At 39.4% G+C, this 17,066-nt stretch overlaps 1 protein-coding gene and 1 non-coding gene across 2 annotated transcripts; one reads left to right on the top strand and one right to left on the bottom strand.

Moving 5' to 3' along the window:
- Positions 1-371: 371 nt before the first annotated feature.
- TRNAD-GUC (transfer RNA aspartic acid (anticodon GUC)) lies at positions 372-443 on the bottom strand. Its single transcript has one exon. It is a non-coding gene; the product is annotated as a tRNA-Asp (tRNA).
- Positions 444-666: 223 nt separating this feature from the next.
- On the top strand, positions 667-16,126 carry LTA4H (leukotriene A4 hydrolase). The gene is made up of 19 exons (XM_087767281.1): positions 667-863; positions 1,912-2,042; positions 4,141-4,261; positions 4,766-4,834; positions 5,525-5,629; positions 7,266-7,318; positions 7,963-8,035; positions 8,346-8,486; positions 8,693-8,716; positions 9,739-9,809; positions 9,923-10,034; positions 11,000-11,144; positions 11,226-11,329; positions 11,684-11,754; positions 12,329-12,383; positions 13,250-13,345; positions 13,887-13,969; positions 15,185-15,289; positions 15,607-16,126. Exons 1-19 carry the CDS (start codon positions 717-719, stop codon positions 15,725-15,727), a joined length of 1,827 nt encoding a protein of 608 aa, XP_087623407.1. The 5' UTR covers positions 667-716; the 3' UTR covers positions 15,728-16,126.
- Positions 16,127-17,066: the final 940 nt, after the last annotated feature.

Here is a 17,066-nt window from a genome sequence, read left to right as displayed (position 1 = left end):
TTCCCATTAGTTTCTGCCTCATGGGCTTTGGCGAGGCTGGGGGTTTTTCCCATCTTGGTTTAAGAGAAAAGGTGAATGTTTTGGAAGGCTTCATTAACCCCTGCGTTCATCTGTTTGAGCCGTTTCAATATACTTTCCCCACACATTCTTTCAGCTGAGCCTGCACAGCCCCGCCGCCGCCCCGCCGCCTCAGGCCTGAGGCAGGCGGGCCCCGGCTGCGCTGTCCTCTGCTTCCTGGTTTAAAAGTCGCAGTGCCCTTCCCAACGGCTCTCCGACGGCGGCTTGGCCTTCGCAAAGGATTGCTTTTTGCCGCTGGGGTGAAGGTACACATCGGGGAGGGGGAGGGAGGAAAGGGAAAAAATATTCCGTACCTCCCCGTCGGGGAATCGAACCCCGGTCTCCCGCGTGACAGGCGGGGATACTTACCACTATACTAACGAGGAGCTGTACAACTGTTGTTTCCCCAGCAGCCGCCACATGGTTTCCGCACCCTCACGGCCCGCCCACGCGCCGGCCCCGCCCCTCGTCGCCAGCCGCGCGCTCCGCCGTGCCCCGCACCGCCCCCTCCCGCAGCGCACCACGGGGGGCGTAGTTCCCCGCGCGCTGCCGTCGCCCTGCCCGCGGAGGGCGGGACTGCACCTCCCAGCGGGGGCGGGGCGGCTGCGGCGTCGCCGGCGGCCGCGCGGCAGCGGGCGGGCAGCGCGCGTGAGCGAGCCATGGCGGACCCCTGCTCCTTCGCCTCGCCCTCCCGCTGCCTGACGCGGCACCTCTACCTGCGCTGCCGCGCCGACTTCGGCGCGCAGGCGCTGCGGGGCACGGCGGCCCTCACCGCGCGCGCCGAGCGCGAGGCGCTGCGTTGCCTGGTAACGGCGGGGCGGGCGGGGGGGGGGGGTGGGGGTGAGGCGCGACCTCCGCGCTGCCCGCAGCTTGTGAGGGGCGAGTCCGGAGCCCCCGTCGGAGGGGGAGCGGCGGGGGCTGCGCTCGGGGGCGCCCCGTCCCCTCCCGCCCCCGCGCCGCCTCCCCGCTCCTGCCCCTCCGCCGCCGTCCCGGTCCTTCCTCCCCTCCCGCCGCAGCCGCCCTCGGGCTCCTCTGCCACCTGCTCGGCTGCAGCCTCCGCGCTGGTCGGCCTCGCCGGCGGCCCGGGCCGGCTCGTCCCGCGCGGGTAACAGCGCCCTGCGGCCCCGGGGCTGCCCGGGGGTCCCGCCTGTCGCGCCTGGAGCTGGCGCGGCGTGCGAGGGAAGGGGGGAGAGAGGTATTTTTCCGGTTAAAATGGCGAAGAGCCTGGTGCCGAAAAGGTGGGAATAAACCGCTGGAAAACTACGCTAATGGCTTTTTCGCGTGTGTGTTCTGTTATGCCAGCTACTTTCTGGGTTAGCTATACAAATAAACGTCTCTTTAGCTTTGCTTTACATGCAAAGTGAAGTTCGGGGTTTGCGGGCTTTTTTCATGCTGGCTCCATAAAATCCTTTTCTGGTTGGCGCTTATTTCTTAGGAGAACATGCATCCTGTAAAACTTCCCTCATGCTGCGTTATGGAGTTCATCTTCTGTTGCATGAAGAACTTGATTGACAGCAGCGAGTTCCAGGATGGAAGCCCTGGCAGGGGCTTTTGTGTTAATTCTCCTCATTTCGCAGGAGCCCTGTGAAGTCTTTTACCTTTTGTAGTTTACTTAGTAAACTCCTGTTTCCACTTTCGTGGTCAGAAGTTGGTTTTGTTCCTCTTCCCCCTCCAGTTTTGTAAGTTCAGTGCTGCTCTCAAAATGCTGCTTCCCAGTGCTCAACATAGACTCAGTTTTTCTGGTTTTACTTAGTAAATACTTTTTACTTCAGAGAGACTTGTGCTTAAGATTTGATGAGTGCTACATTAATTATTACACTCTTTGACAAGTATGAAACATTTGCTTCCTTACAGGTTTTGGATACAAAAGACGTACAGGTATTTAAAGTGACCGTAAATGGACAGGATGCAAAATTTGCGTTTGGAGAAAAGCACAGTTTCAAGGGGACCCCCCTGGAAATCACACTTCCTTTTGAACTAAAAAGGTACACAGTTTTACCTGTCCCTTTAGGTGGTTTCCAAAATGCACTGTATAAGCTGCTTGTCTGCCTGTAGGATCATTGTGTAAAGCTCGCAGAGGGACTTATAAATCAGAATGTTGCATTTATTTGGTATGATCTTGTAGGTGAAGTTAATATTTGGCTTTCATTAGACAGCCAAAAGTTAGGGAGCCTTTGTACCTGTCCCCAGGTCTTATATCGTGTACAAAATGACTTGCTAAAGTAAGTAATGAAATCATGTGTAATGTATCACAATTTTTCCAGTGCTTCTCATCAGTAATATTCTTTCTGCGTCAACTACCTGAATTTTGGCATGTTCAGAATTGCTACGGTATGGCGCACATGGACTTACAGACCCTGCTTGCCTTACTTTTACACAAGGGCTGGTCCTCCATTTCTGTAGAACTGCAGGTTACCACTATGATTAGATAAAACATGTTTTCAAAAAATAAAAGTTCTATTGTATTGACTACTCTAAGCCCAAGTCCCTAAAAACTGGAACTTGAGTTTTGGCAGCGTGACGGAGAATGAACTAACCGTAATCTACGTCTTACGTTGTGTGAATTAGAAAGTTGTTGCCAAATTACACTACGGTTTGGGACAGTTTGCTTTGTATGTTGTAACTCCATGGTATCTTACGTGTCAAAGCTGAAAGCTGTGATGGTGTAAGGAGATTCCCTGGTTTGAATAAAATTGTATACTAAGTTGCTTCTTATTGTTTTGTTTTCAAAACTGGGTACTACCTCTACAAACGCATGTCTGGTTTCTAATTGTTGTTGTTCACTGAATTAGTGCAATTTAGAAACACACATAAGAGAAAGGAATGTGGTACAGTATCTGCCGCTTCTGGGGAAACGCTTACAATCTCATACAAAACTGACCAAATTAAGTACTTGAACAAACAGGCCACAGCAGAAACATGGGCCTGTTTCTTTTGTTTGACTTTCAGCTTTTTTTTTTTTATTGCTAGATTTCCTTGTAAGAAAAAAAAACTACAAAGTGGCAGTTAAGAGTCGTGATTGTAAGAATTTATAGTCTTGTGTGAGATACAGTCCCTCATGTAAATATCAATAAAACAGTGATAGGAAAGGGTAGGAGTTACAACTGCAAGTCTGACTGTTCAGTAAGCGATGTGCCTTATGGTAATACAAATTATTTTCTCTTTTCTTGTCAAATATGTACTTTGGAATACTGGTTATAAACCAGATGTGTATACCTGGTCAGCTTATCTAGTGTCCAGCTCCTCTGATTAGCTGAAGTTTGTTCTGATTTATGGTTGGGTTGTTAATTCCAGAGAGTTGCATGTATAACCTGGAACATTCCAATAACAGAGGCAACTTCTGTGTACTTTTGGTGTCAGTGACGGTTATGATATGTTTTTAAAAAACAAGAGTATGAACGTGTCAGGTTTGTGTGTGTTCTCTTGTTAGCAAGCTGGTACCTGTCTTGCACAGAACTGTTAGTTTTTACTTTACACCAGTTCTGAAACCCTGAATAAAATTTGAACATTTTTTGTTTTTCTTGTTAACCCTGCTGTTAGTAGGGTTTTCCAGTAATTACTATTTTCCATATTATTTTTTTTTCTGCTTAAGGATCATACTTACAGAACATAACATCAGCTGTAAAATCTAGTTTTTTTTATTTACAGAATACACAGATCCTATGTTATTAAGGCATGTATGTTCTTATACAGGCTTTATACACTTTTTTGTTTCCTTATTGCAGTGGGTTTTTTATACTTACATGTACAATGTTAGATAGTTGTGACAAAACTGTATGTAGGTAGCTGGTCCAAATGGTTTAAAGAAGATGTCCATGTTCTCCTTGAAGAGAGGAGAGGAAAAGTTTCTGATTAGTAAAAACAATAATAGATGTGTCTTGGGACATTAAAATTGAAATAAACGGGCTAATTTTTACTATCATAATTGAAAGGGGAAAGTTGTTTTTAATATGCTACCTGTTCTTATTTTTAATGCTTTTGAGATTGTGCTGCAGACCTATTTTCCAGAAATCTTTGTAGAGGAATTTCAGTAGTGACCAGGAGTTGTGTCAAAACAGTCTGACTGTATTCTTTATTACACAGGGGACAAGAAGCAATTGTTGAAATCTCTTTTGAAAGCTCTCCGAAGTCTTCAGCTCTCCAATGGTTTACTCCAGAGCAAACTTCTGGAAAGAAACACCCATTTCTCTTCAGCCAATGTCAGGTTGAGTGGATTAATTTTTTTTTTAAACTTGTTGTTTACATAGCACTGTAATTCTGCCTGGTTTCCAAAGAGAAGGAGAGGAAGCCTAGTGGGGGAAAGTACAGTAGCCCATAACTTCTAATTGTGTGTGTCAAAGGTCCTACATGAAAACACTTAATAAGATGTTGTTGAGATTTTTTTTATTATATTTGCATTTAATAATTTCAGAACTGCTTTACCCTCTCCAGTATTCTTGTTGAAGAACATGCAGTCCTTTGCAATTGATATATGTGGCTATTGATCTGTCTTACCTACCATTATTTCTTTTAGAAAACCCTTAACTATGAAAACTACTATAAGCTGTAAGTGATGGGAAGTGTTGGTTTGTAGATAATGAATTCTCTGGAGGAGCTGTATAGATTTCCAATATAATATATTAGTTTGATTTATTTCTAGTCCTCTGCATTAGAAAGATTGTTATGTTTTAGCTTTTTCTTTTTTCTTCCCCCTCTCCCGCCTCTCCAGGCTACCCACTGCAGAGCCATCTTTCCATGCCAAGACACTCCTGCTGTGAAACTAACCTACTATGCAGAGGTAGATGAACCTAAGTCATGTGTGTCTAACTAAAGACAACTACTACAATGGGTGAAATTTTTTTTGGTAGCTGCCGGCATGTGGCCTAAAATAAAAACAGAGAATATTGACTTTTAGCTTAATGGAAGAGCCAAAACCTGCTTATCTTCCTTGTGGCACTTCTCTAGCTTTACTATTTTCTTTTATGTATATAATCTCTTTTTTTTCATTCACATGTATTTTTTTTTCCAAAAGAAAAAAAGAAGTGCTGTAGCAGGAAAGAAATATGTTCTTAAATCAGGAAAAGCTGACAGTAAGACAGCAAAGAGTGCTGTAAAGTAAAAATACTTGAAATGACTCTCATATATGCCTTAAATAATATACTCTGGTTCGTAGTTAGGGGATCTTTGCAGTCCTGGCATAAATAGTCCGACTGTTTTAAGGAAGCAAAGAGCAAGATGTGCAATGTGACATTACAATTCAGTAGTCCGAAGAAAGTGAAACTTTTAACTTTGGTCAGAGGTAATCCTTCTGGTTAATTACATATTGCCAGCCTTTAAGACAGAATTTTCTGCATGCCTTGTATTCTACGTGACAGAGAGGACTTAACAACAGAACAAATCTGGGCTACTCTTTTTGCTATCTCTGCTTCGAGTATATTGTATGATCCTGTGTGCCAGCTGAGTTCCTCATAGTTGGGTAATCTTTCAGATATCTGTTCCTAAAGAGTTGGTGGCTCTTATGAGTGCTAATCGCGAGGGAGAGATGCCTGACCCAGAGGACAGCAGTCGGCAGATATACCATTTCAGTCAGAATGTAAGTGCTCCCGGCTAGTAAACAGATGCCTACGGTCTTATTCCCAACTCATGCAGATCACAGTCACTTCAGATATGGTTTTGATGTCATCAATAAATCATATAACTTACGATGGGTCTTTGCCCCTATAGAAATACGAGGTATTATGAATCTCCAACTCTGAAAAGTCAACCAGTAGGCACTGGTAATGTTTACTGGTCGTTTTGACATTCCCAGAAAAGCCAAATTCGAGTTTTGAAAATGTTTAGTGTACTCAAAGCTAGTACTGTCAAAACCCTTTCTGTCTGCACCGATTCTTGGGAAATAATGCATGGACTTGAATAACATGGGAATGAGTTTTGGAAAACAGATCCTGCAAATTTTAAACTTACCAAGATCTTAGCAGCGAAGCTGAGCATTGGAACGAATTTTTAACTTGAAGTTAGGCAAATTCTGACAACAAAAATTTTTATTTTTTTTCTTTTAAAAGGTAAGAACGTTGGCTTTTATGGAAAGTATCTCCAGCTAATTAAAGATTACTGTTCTCAGGATGACGTTTTATGAAGTGATGCAGCTAGTTTAATGATTCCACTGCCCCTAAAGTGGTGGTCTCAATTTACTCTTCTGGCATTTTTGTTCTCACAGCTTTTTGGGTTACACTTCTGATGTTTGTGGGATCTCTTGGTGAGCCTAGTTCATTTTGCTGCAGAAGGGGATAAAATTAACATAAATTTAAAAAAGAAGTTGTTTTAGTAAGCTGATCTGGGCTGCCGAAGGACTGAATGACCGCAAGGAGGGATGGAATTGTGTGACTGGAGGAGAGGAGGGGAACCTACTCTGAACTGCAGCAGCTGTTGGGTTGATTTGGCTGCTACGTGAAACCTGAGAGAGAGAAAATGGTTACCTTATCTGTGAGCTCTTCAGTATGCAGTGTTCTGCCTTCTCTGTGGAGCCAAAAACATTTGCCACTGTCACTGTCATGCATAAGGCTTCTATGTTGTATGTTATCCAGAGCTGTATGTTATCTAGAAATACACTCGATAAGTTTGGTGGACCTGTGCAAGGAATAACATTTAGTCTATTTGAAATTATACTACACTTTCTAATATAGAAAACCATTAGATTAATTTGTTAGAAAAGGCATGTGTTTCATTAAAGAAAATATATATAAATATTTTGATTTTGCTGACTCTTTTGTATTTGTAAATATTCTTGTTTACTTGAATTCATTAAAGCTTTTCCTGCATCTTTATGTGTGATACAACTGCCCTTTATCTGAGCAGTATCTTTTAACTCCTCTTTCTATAAAATTTAATGGAACTGGAATGAATATGGAAAACTGGCTTTCTTTTGAACAGTAACCAAGCCAGTGGCATTTTTGTATGCTCTTATATATGCAGATGTTTTTCAAACAGAGATGATACTTACAGTTTTGTGGCCTTTGCATGAAACATCTGTGAAACAAGTACTTCTTGTAGATAAAGGAGTATCGTTTGGGAAGAAAAAACAATGCCTTTATTATTATAACATAAGGCAGGAAACTATGGAGGAAATGTGCATACTTCCTTATTTACATACCTTTGTTTTTCTTTGAATCGGTGGTGTTGATAGCTCACATTACAAATAGGATTTCTTTTTTTCTCATGTTCTCCACTAGGTTCCCATACCTTGCTACTTGATTGCTTTAGTGGTTGGAGCTTTAGAAAGCAGGTGAGTGAATCTGCACAAAGTATAAATATTAATAATCATAATAAATCTTCAGCATTATCTTTTTTGTTTCTTGGTCTTGTTTCTAGTTTTAAAAGGTCTTAGAGGTTCAATGAACCTGTTTATTTGTATCAAACTGCATGTATCTTGATTCACTCTTGCATCATTTTTTCTATAGAATATACTTTTGCTGTAAGTTAAAGAAACACCATGAAGAATTTGGAATTGATTGGAACCACTAAGGGCTTTTTCTAGCTCAGGGAATAGTATCTTTTTCCTCAGGTAACAGATAAGCCTCTCATGTACAAAAGGCGGAAAATTATAGCTTCAGCCTCATTGCTCATCTGCACAAGGATGTGTTAATCTAGCCCATAATAATGCCTTTATATTAAGGCTTTACAGCATTTTGAAATCTGTAAATGTGTTTCCTATTTATTTGTCCTAAACAGTGGATGTGTGTGGTTTGTTTTGTTTTCTAAAGCTTTACTTTAGCAGTGGAGAGGAAAAAGAGGCAAAGACTTCCTAATGAGTTTCTTCAGCCACATGGGTTACTCATGAGCACAGTTTACACATGTGCTCTCTGTATTGGTTTCCCATAGAATTCTTTCTAGATCCTAGTGTCTTAGTGGCATTTTTACTTTCAACAGAAAGATTGGCCCAAGGACACTGGTGTGGGCTGAAAAGGAGCTAGTGGATAAATCGGCCTATGAATTTGCTGAGGTGGGTAGTTAACAAAACAATGTTTTCTAAACTAACTGTTTCACATAGTATTAGAAAAGAAACAGACTGAAGTTCAGTGTTTTGTTCATCTGTAGCTCTCCTTTCTCTACCTCCCACCCCCAAAAATGCTGCTGTTCTATTACAACACAAAACTACTACTGAAAATAAATATTGATACAGTCTTGTACTCATTTTGCATGTGGGACATGGCAAGGTGAAAGAGAATGAAGTATGGGATCTATAGCATATTTCTTGTTCGGTGTTTGTAGTTGGAAGTCATATTAAAAACTAATGTGAGGTCTTGTTTCAGGCTGAAGCTATGCTGCAAACAGCAGAAGATTTAGCAGGACCCTATGTATGGGGACAATATGATTTGTTAGTCTTACCACCTTCTTTTCCTTATGGTGGTATGGAGAATCCTTGTCTTACTTTTGTAACTCCAACGCTATTGGTAAGTGTAACACTGATAAAAGTCAGCTTTTCCTTAGGGCTTGCTTATCCATCAAGTGATGGATATTAATCTTCCCCCTAGAAAGAAATGTAAATGTTCCTGCCTCCTTTGGAGTTAAGGATCATACATGATACTGCATTAAGTGGTTTATTTTGAGGTTTACTTGAACTGACAACTGCCTTGTCTTTTTTTTTTTTTTTTTTTAGGCAGGTGATCGATCTCTATCAAATGTAAGTGCAAAATAGGTTCATGTCTTCAAGTAGAATGCAGCTTGAAGTTGTATCTTAGCTTGCTTTGTAACAGATACCTGAAAACTTGGTCTCTTTTTCACTGGGGGAAATAAAAGCTAAGGCAGTTACTCAAGAACTCTTACAAAGTGAGTTTTAGTTCTAAGTAAGCTCCAGAAAACTGGAGACATACCTATTTTGTGTAATGCACAGGTGAAAATAACATGGGTGCTTGTATGCATAGGGGGCTGACTGAAGTTAGCTGCTCAGTAGCTCTTTTCCTGTCCTGTGTGTAGATATGTTCAGAAACCACAACTGAATTGATCTCATCGCAATTGTTTGTAGGGAACTTCTTCCTTTATATGTCTGTCTGTGCACTAGAACTCACATTGTGTACAGTTTTCTTTTAAAGTGGAAATCATGAGTACAATTTTAGTAAATTCTGGGTTTTTTCTGGCAAGTTGAGTACTCTGGATTTTATCTCATATGTCTTCCTACTAGACTGATACACTGCCAAAAAAAAAAAAAAATGATTGTCTTATCCCGAGAATTCTGAAATATTTGACACGGATACTTTTTAATGTATCATGCATCATTATCCTTCTAGGAGTGACTGTTTTCTTCCTGTTTGATACTTTAGAACATCCCAGCACTGCAGAAGTTGCTTAGGTGGGAAAGTAGTACTAATCCGTCATTTGGTATGGATCCAGTATTCTGAAATGTGATTTCATAAACAAGTACCTGCACCGTGCTACCGGAGGAATTATTTTTGTTCATCAGTGTGGGTCTATGACTTGCAGGCTGGACATTCAAAATTATTTCTGGAGAAGGTTCGGTAGGATAGTGTTAGTCCCCGAAATAAAATTTCTGTAGCTGAGTTTACAGAGCTGTGAATGCCAACTGGCTTTGGGAATGTAGTACAGTAAATGAGATCCCATTAGGATTTTTTTCTTTCTGTTGGGATTTGATGTTCATTTTCCAGAGGAGGCTAAATGGTAGACGTGTCATTGTTTTCTGTGTTTTAGGTTATTGCTCATGAAATCTCTCACAGCTGGACAGGAAACTTGGTAACAAACAAAACATGGGAGCATTTTTGGTAGGTGTGATGTTCAGTGCAATGCAAATCATATTTTAAAATTAATCTGTAAAGAGACCAACTAAGTTCATTTTGCCATCCTACCAGTGCTGACGTTATCACTGTATTTCCAGGCTGAATGAGGGGCATACTGTATACCTGGAACGCAGGATTGGTGGTCGGTTGTTTGGTGAGCAGTTCAGGCAGTTTCAAGCCCTAGGAGGTTGGAGGGAACTGCAGAATTCGGTAAATATTTTTAGGTTATGATAACTTTATGTTTAAGCATATACCTAAATAAAATAAAGCTGATTTCATGTGTTTCCCACAAATAAGACTTGTCTAGTCAGCTTTCCTAACGCTTTCTTAGAGGATGAACAACTTTGATTCCAAAGTATATGATCTCTTCCCAAAGTAATAGCTTAATATACTCAGATTAGATAAAGCTTTTTGAACTGTTTTAAGCTGTTCTATAAGGATGAACATCTTGACAGACTCTCTTGGTTGTTCTGGGTATGGCTAAATTGCAGTATTGCCTGTTAGCGTACTGGTAAAACAGCTGAAAGTTTGTCAAAATTACCTGCAGGCATGACCATCAGAACTTCCAATGCCTCATGCAAGTAACCGATTTCTTTTTTTCCTGTGTACTGTGTTATAAAAGAGCATATTCCTAATCCATTACTGTCTGGGAGGCTTGTTATAGTTTTGTGTTTAGGTAGCATAGTTATACTTTAGTTTTCAGATTTCAGCCTGTGATATTTCCAGCACTCTCATTCAGTTTGGTGATGCTGTTTACCTGGTTTACTATGAATATTTCCTCATTGTATTTTATTCTTTATATCACCCATTTAAATCAAGCAGTTTAAATAGGTTGTTAATAAAGGGATAAATATAGATAGTTTACTAGGTGCTCATGATTATGACAGACATGACAGTAATTAACTGCTTTGAGATAGCTGGAGCACAGGGTGATTGATCCTAACCTCTTTCTGTTTGGCATGCGATCAGACACTGATAAAACAAAATGAGAAAAATGTTTAGTAAACTATGTTTTGTGCAGATTCAAAACTTCAGGAAAAAGAATGAGAAAGAATGCATTGAAATGAGGCCATCTTAGGTTTGGATGCATTATACTTTTATAAATGGGATTAGTAGTGATTAGCAAGAGTGCTAGTTTTCCTAGATGAATGTATTTTCTTGTGTCTTTGTCACAGATAAATACTTTTGGAGATAAAAATCCTATAACTAACCTCGTTCCTAATCTGAGTGAGGTAGATCCTGATGCTGCCTATTCATCTGTTCCGTATGAGAAAGGCTTTGCTTTGCTTTTTTACCTTGAACAACTTCTTGGAGGACCAGGTAAGTGTTAGTCAGACTTTATACATTATTGTTTCCCGTTTTAATTTCAAATACTGAAACAGTCTGTTTTTTAACTGTTAGATGTCTTCATTGGCTTCTTGAAGGCTTACATTCAGCAGTTTGCTTATAAGAGCATAGTAACGGAGGACTGGAAGAAGTTCTTGTACTCCTACTTCAAGGATAAGGTTGGGTAGTATTTAAAACTAATTGCTTGAAACTGTTTGATTATGTGAAACTATGGCATAGCTCAGGAATTACCTTCTTTAAGGACTAGTTCTTTATCTTTCTCTTCTTTATCTCAAGATCTTAATATGATGTGGTCTTACATCTTACGAAGATGGATTTGCTTTGTGATGCTTTTCCCCCCTCCCCAGAAGGGAATATTGTGTTTTGAAGTAATCTGTATAGGATTCTCCAGGGTAATTGGGATGTTAAAAAAACAAAAACAAAAACCAAAGGATTGAAACTAGTTTTCGTAGGGTATGCTTTTCTTTAAAAATAACATCTAAAATTGAATAAGAATTTGTGTTGCATTGTAGGTAGATGTTCTTGATAAAGTTGACTGGAACTCATGGTTTCATGCTCCAGGAATGCCACCAGTGAAGCCTGTGTAAGCTGCATTCTTCTATAGTTCATCTTTTTCCTTCTCCAGATTGCACATGATTTTCCAAACAGTCATAAAGCAGTTTGTGAACAGGGTGAAAGTCTTCCCACAAACGTTTTATTAGAAAATGTCCTAGTACTATGTAGAAATTGATATATGTTTATATAGGAGGAAAAAAATGTCGCTGTTAATATTTTCAAGTTTTTATTCTGGTGGAAATTTGTTTTGCTTTGAAAGTTGCCAGGAAAGATTCTTTTTTCTGACAGTTTGCTACAGCAATATTCTCTTTTCAGCTATAAGCTATACTGTATGTATGAGCATATATGCTCAGAGTATTAATTATTTTGGGAGCATGTGGTATCAAGGGGTAGTGTCACCTATGCACAAAGTGCTTCTAACTAAAACTGAAATATATTTCATTATAATAGATCTTTTGTAAATTGTGTTGCAATATTGAGTTGGAGCCTACCACGAACAAATGTGGAGCCATTTGAAAATAATTTCTAAGCATTCTCATAAAAATATTACAGAAGCTTTTTGTATTTCCAAAGTGTGATCCTTTGTTTTTAATATTTGACAGGTATGATATGACACTAGCAAATGCTTGTGTTGCCTTGAGCCAAAGATGGATCAAAGTAAGTGGTTAAAGAACGCTGAGGTGTCTGTGTCTTGAAAAACTAGTTCTCTTTGTGTAAAGTGAGCCGTTCTCTTCTGAAATCTATCATTTACTGAGAGAGAATGTATTTATGGTGATAGGACAGCTGCCAGGGATTTTGCATTTTGTAGGCTAGCCTTTCATTGTAGAGTCTGTGGATTTGCTATGACTTCTGTATGTGAAGTGCTGTACATGTTTTAACAAGGCACACAGCCATTGTTTTGTTATATGTATGTAGTAACCAAACCAAGAATGTTCTTTTTGAAACCCTGATGTTATGGCTTGATTTTAAAACAAATGCCAAGGTATCTCTACATTACTGATTATAGTGTATTAGCAGTAATTCCCCTACATTATACTGAAGCTAGTATGCATTTCTCATGAAAGGCTGAAATATATAAATCGTAAGTGACTAATACCATACAATTTTCTCGTAATTTTAACCATAAAACTCATACAACTAATAGAGAATTCAGCATACCTTCCTTTTGTTAGCTCTGTGGCTTTTCGCTGTACTTTTATGTGATCTCTAGCTTTCTTCTTCTCAATGTTACTTTTTCTATAAAAAGTACTTGATTTTTCACTTTAACAGAAACTTTAACAGCCAGTGGAGATAAAAAGGTCAGTGGAGAGAAAGCAAGTGAAAATTGAAGTGAAGAATACCAAACATCAGACAGTAGCTTAAGTTTCTCCCTTCTCCTTCTTGTAACATCCTGCACAAATACAAACCAGTATCTTTTTTTATTCGGAAGGGCTCAATAGTAAATGCGCGTGTCCAAGCAAAAAATTACACCCGATTTTACTTTGAAATACCTATTAAAAACTTAACTAACCATTCTCTTTTAGGCAAAAGAGAGTGATTTGGGCTCATTCAGCTCAGCAGACCTGAAGGAAATGTCATCTCATCAGTTGATTGAGTTCCTGGCCCTGTTGCTTCTGGAGGTAAATGCGTGCCTGGGGTAACTTGATTCTGGTATCACAAAAGCAGGCACAGAAGCCCGAGTGTGCTTTGGAAATAAGTTGTCCGTTTTCTTTTAAGTTTTGCTAAAATAACCCACTCTCACCATACAAAGTTACTCCTGCTCTCACCATACAAAGTTACTAAAACCTTCAGCCCTGCCTCCCTGATTATGTCTGGCTCTTCAGCTAATGACCAAGATACAGAGATTGCAAGGTAAAAACAAAACGATAAGGTGCTTGAGTTTGTCTGTATTTGATGTTGTAGCAAATAAGCTATAAATAAAACAGAATGAAAATACTTCAAGTTTTGAATGTTTCGATAGTACTGGGTGTGGGAATTTGCTAACACTTATTCCTTGCCCTTTCCCTAATACTTTGAGAAGGTGAAAGAAACAAATACAAATATTTGTCACGGTAAGTTTTTAATTCCTTTGTAGCATCATTCTTGAATGAACCTGTTTATTTTTGGAGTATGTGGCTTGAAGTGTGCCTCTGGTTTATTCTATGTAATTTCCTTTTTCAGGCTCCTCTTCCAGTGTCACATGTCAAACGAATGCAGGAAGTATATGACTTCAACGCTATAAACAATTCTGAAATAAGATTCAGGTTTGTTTTAGTATGGGCATTTTTCTAATCTTAAATGCTTTCATAAAACAAACTGTCCTGCTTCATAAGTGGTCTGAGACATACTGTTGTGTACAACTGGTGCAGGGATTTTGGGTTTTTTGTTGTTGTTGTGGGGTTTTTTGTGAGTGCATATGCAAGCATGCCTACCAGAGTGGTATTCTGTTATTGGGTAAATATAGTCCAGTAGAAGAACTGGAAGTGAGCACTGGATAAGCTGTGCTTTATTTTCATCTGTTGTGCTAGCAAAGGAACCTGATCACCTGATAGCTTTTATTTTGGGGGTGGTATTGGATAAGACAATAGTGAGCCTCTCTGTGACTCAAAACATGCCTGAAAAAAATCTTTTAAAAGAGTAGTCAGGAGGAGGTCTTCTGGACTTACCTAATAAGTTCTTCTGCTGATGTGCCAGTGGTTTTTCAACACAACTTGGAAACGTTTTTGTCACGTTTTAATGCTTGCTATCACAAAGCTTTTGTCTCATCAAGAAAAAGTAAATGTCAAAGGAAGTTTCTAAACAAGTAGGAAATGCTTCTAGCTAAATGGCTTGATTCTTGTGCCATCCTCATTTCTTCTATTTTCTGTCTACACATTGTGTTTACATGTGTCACTTGTTAAAAAAAAGGTATTGTTGAGGACATAAGTAATCTTTACAAATACCTTGAAGTATTGCATATTTTGCTACTGTTATGTACTTGGATATATTTGCAATAGTAATGGTTATTCTGCCTTAACTGACATACAGCATGGTTTCTACTTCTTGTAACAAGATCAATTTCTTCTTATTTTTAGAACAAAACAAGCACATGCCAGTTGCTGGTGACATTTTGTTTGGGTTTTTTGTTGTGAGTTTTTTTTAATCACTTGGTCAAATGTGACAAGTGCTATATAATTCAGCTCTAATTCTGAGTGATGCAACCGGACACTACTGTAGTATAAAAGAAATACATAGCTGTGGAAAATAATCAGACCATTTTGGAGAAACTTTGAAAAAAATTTTCTTATTTTATAGAGAAGTCCACTTTTGTAACGTGCTAGTCGGGCACTATTTTATGTTGGACTTAGCTAGAATCTCATTCCCATGGTGACATAGCACTGCTCAGAGTGTTTATGGGAACAGAATCATAAGCTAACTAACCACTGCAAATAAAAATAAAGGTGTAAATTTTCTTTCTTTCCCTGCCCCCCCCCCCCCAGATGGCTGCGCCTCTGCATCAGGTCCAAGTGGGAAGAAGCTATTCCTCTGGCTCTAAAAATGGCAACAGATCAGGGCAGGATGAAGTTTACTCGACCCTTGTTCAGGTAAAAGTAATTTCCAAAGTGTAGGAGCTCATGCTGTTGGCATTTGTGGTATAATGGAATGTAGAATACTTGACACTGTACATTTATTTATGTTATGCTTCAAAGTGATATAATACAGAATTTTCTGTGTACTGTGAACAAGCTTGTCTTCAGACTTGCTTTCCACTGGCTGACTTTTTTTAACAGAAGAAAGCTTAGTCGCCCAGTATGCACCTTAATGTGAGGCTTTCAAAGGAAAAGTAAAACCTTAAGAAAATTCCCACTGTAATATTTTCATAGATTTTTGTAATGGTGTTTTTTTTTATTTTCTTTTACAGAGACCTTTACAGTTTTGACAAGTGTCGAGATCTGGCTGTCAAGACATTTCTGGAGCATAGAGCCTCTATGCACCCAGTCACTTCAATGCTTGTGGGAAAAGACTTGAAACAGGATCAGTGACAAATGTACTGATTTCTTTGAAATTTTCTTGTTGCTGAAAGAAGAGACCGATTCCACAAACCGCTGATACGCGTGCTTGACTATGCCATAAAATGCTCTGCTGCTTTGATACTAACCTAGCTTAAAATGAACTTTCCAAATCAAGTTCAGTACTTTCTATTTTGCACCTCTAAGTAAAACAGCAAAATCAGTAAATCTCTGGAATTGGGAGAATGGTTTTGGTACAAGCAATTTTTAGAACACAGGAAAAAGCTGTTCTGAGATGTAGTCATTTGTCAGTCATGGAATTTAAAAACATGGAAAATTAATTGGCTCTTTGTGCCCAGCTTTCTTTTTCATAGCAATGTGATTGAAACTCCAAGTATCGGAAGACTAAAAAATAAATCTTTTCATTGTCTACTTGTCTGTGTATTGCTCTGTACAAAAAGTTTTGAAATAATAGTTTTGTTTTATCTATTCTTCTTTGTTGTTGGAGAAGTTTTTATTATGGGTCCAAGAGGACTGTGAAGACCTAAACGGATCACAGCATTCTAGTGTTAGAGCAGAATTTCAGCCTAGCCCTGTTTGTCATGGCTTTGTTACGTTAGTCAATTCTTCACGTTAATCACAAGATGGTGGTTTTACTTAGTTATTCCTGTTGGGTCCTATCCTGCACACTAATAGTTGTCTGAAATACTTTCTTGTTTCCTTTTTTTTAGCAAACCTGGGATTTTTACCAAATTTCAGATTTGATATCTTGCTATGCTTTTAGTAACATATTTAAATTATTTCAACCCACTATATATTTTCAAAACTTCTGATTACTGCAGAGGGGACTAAAGCCCAAGTCTGTCTTTCCCCCATTTGAATTTTTTTTAACGTTCCCATTTTTTAACCAGTTCTAGGCACTACCACTTACTCTAATATAACAACTTCGAAATAAGGTAAAAAAACCACTGGGAGGGCTGTGTTTCCTAGAATTGCTGCAGCACTTCAGTTCATGATGATGGTTTAGGTGAAACTGTTGTGAATACTGCCGTCTGCGGGTGGTTTTTTGAAGTGAGTTTGAAAAGAACTGCTTTTCCTGGAAACGAGCAGTCAGCATTAAATCTGTTGACGTAGAGGTAACCCCATATGGAGCAGTGGCAAAGAAAAAAAACCAAAGTGCTATTTTAGAGGAGGAAGATACCAAATATAGGTCATGGCAAAAGACTTGGATTTAATAATAGCATGTAGAGTGGGAGCGGAGAGTCTGTCAAGCGCTTTATTTCTGATCTGACTTTTGATCAGTATACACTTTCAAGTGGGCTAAGTTACGCACTTTACCAGGCGATTCACCTTTTCGTGCTAGCAGCTCTAA

Source organism: Nipponia nippon, unplaced genomic scaffold, assembly GCF_047370975.1.
Source record: "Nipponia nippon isolate SJK-2023a ecotype South Korea unplaced genomic scaffold, ASM4737097v1 scaffold_3, whole genome shotgun sequence".
NCBI lineage: Eukaryota > Metazoa > Chordata > Aves > Pelecaniformes > Threskiornithidae > Nipponia > Nipponia nippon.
The sequence above is the reverse complement of the archived record's forward strand: the minus strand, read 5'-3'. Positions and strand labels throughout refer to the sequence as shown.

Bases quoted from the DNA above. Each gene is read 5' to 3' on its own strand.
- LTA4H (XM_087767281.1), top strand. From the start codon at position 717: ATGGCGGACCCCTGCTCCTTCGCCTCGCCCTCCCGCTGCCTGACGCGG. The intron at 8,487-8,692 runs GTAAGTGTAACA...TTTTTTTTTTAG, and splicing joins TTGTAACTCCAACGCTATTG to GCAGGTGATCGATCTCTATC. The intron at 15,290-15,606 runs GTAAAAGTAATT...TTTCTTTTACAG, and splicing joins TTTACTCGACCCTTGTTCAG to AGACCTTTACAGTTTTGACA.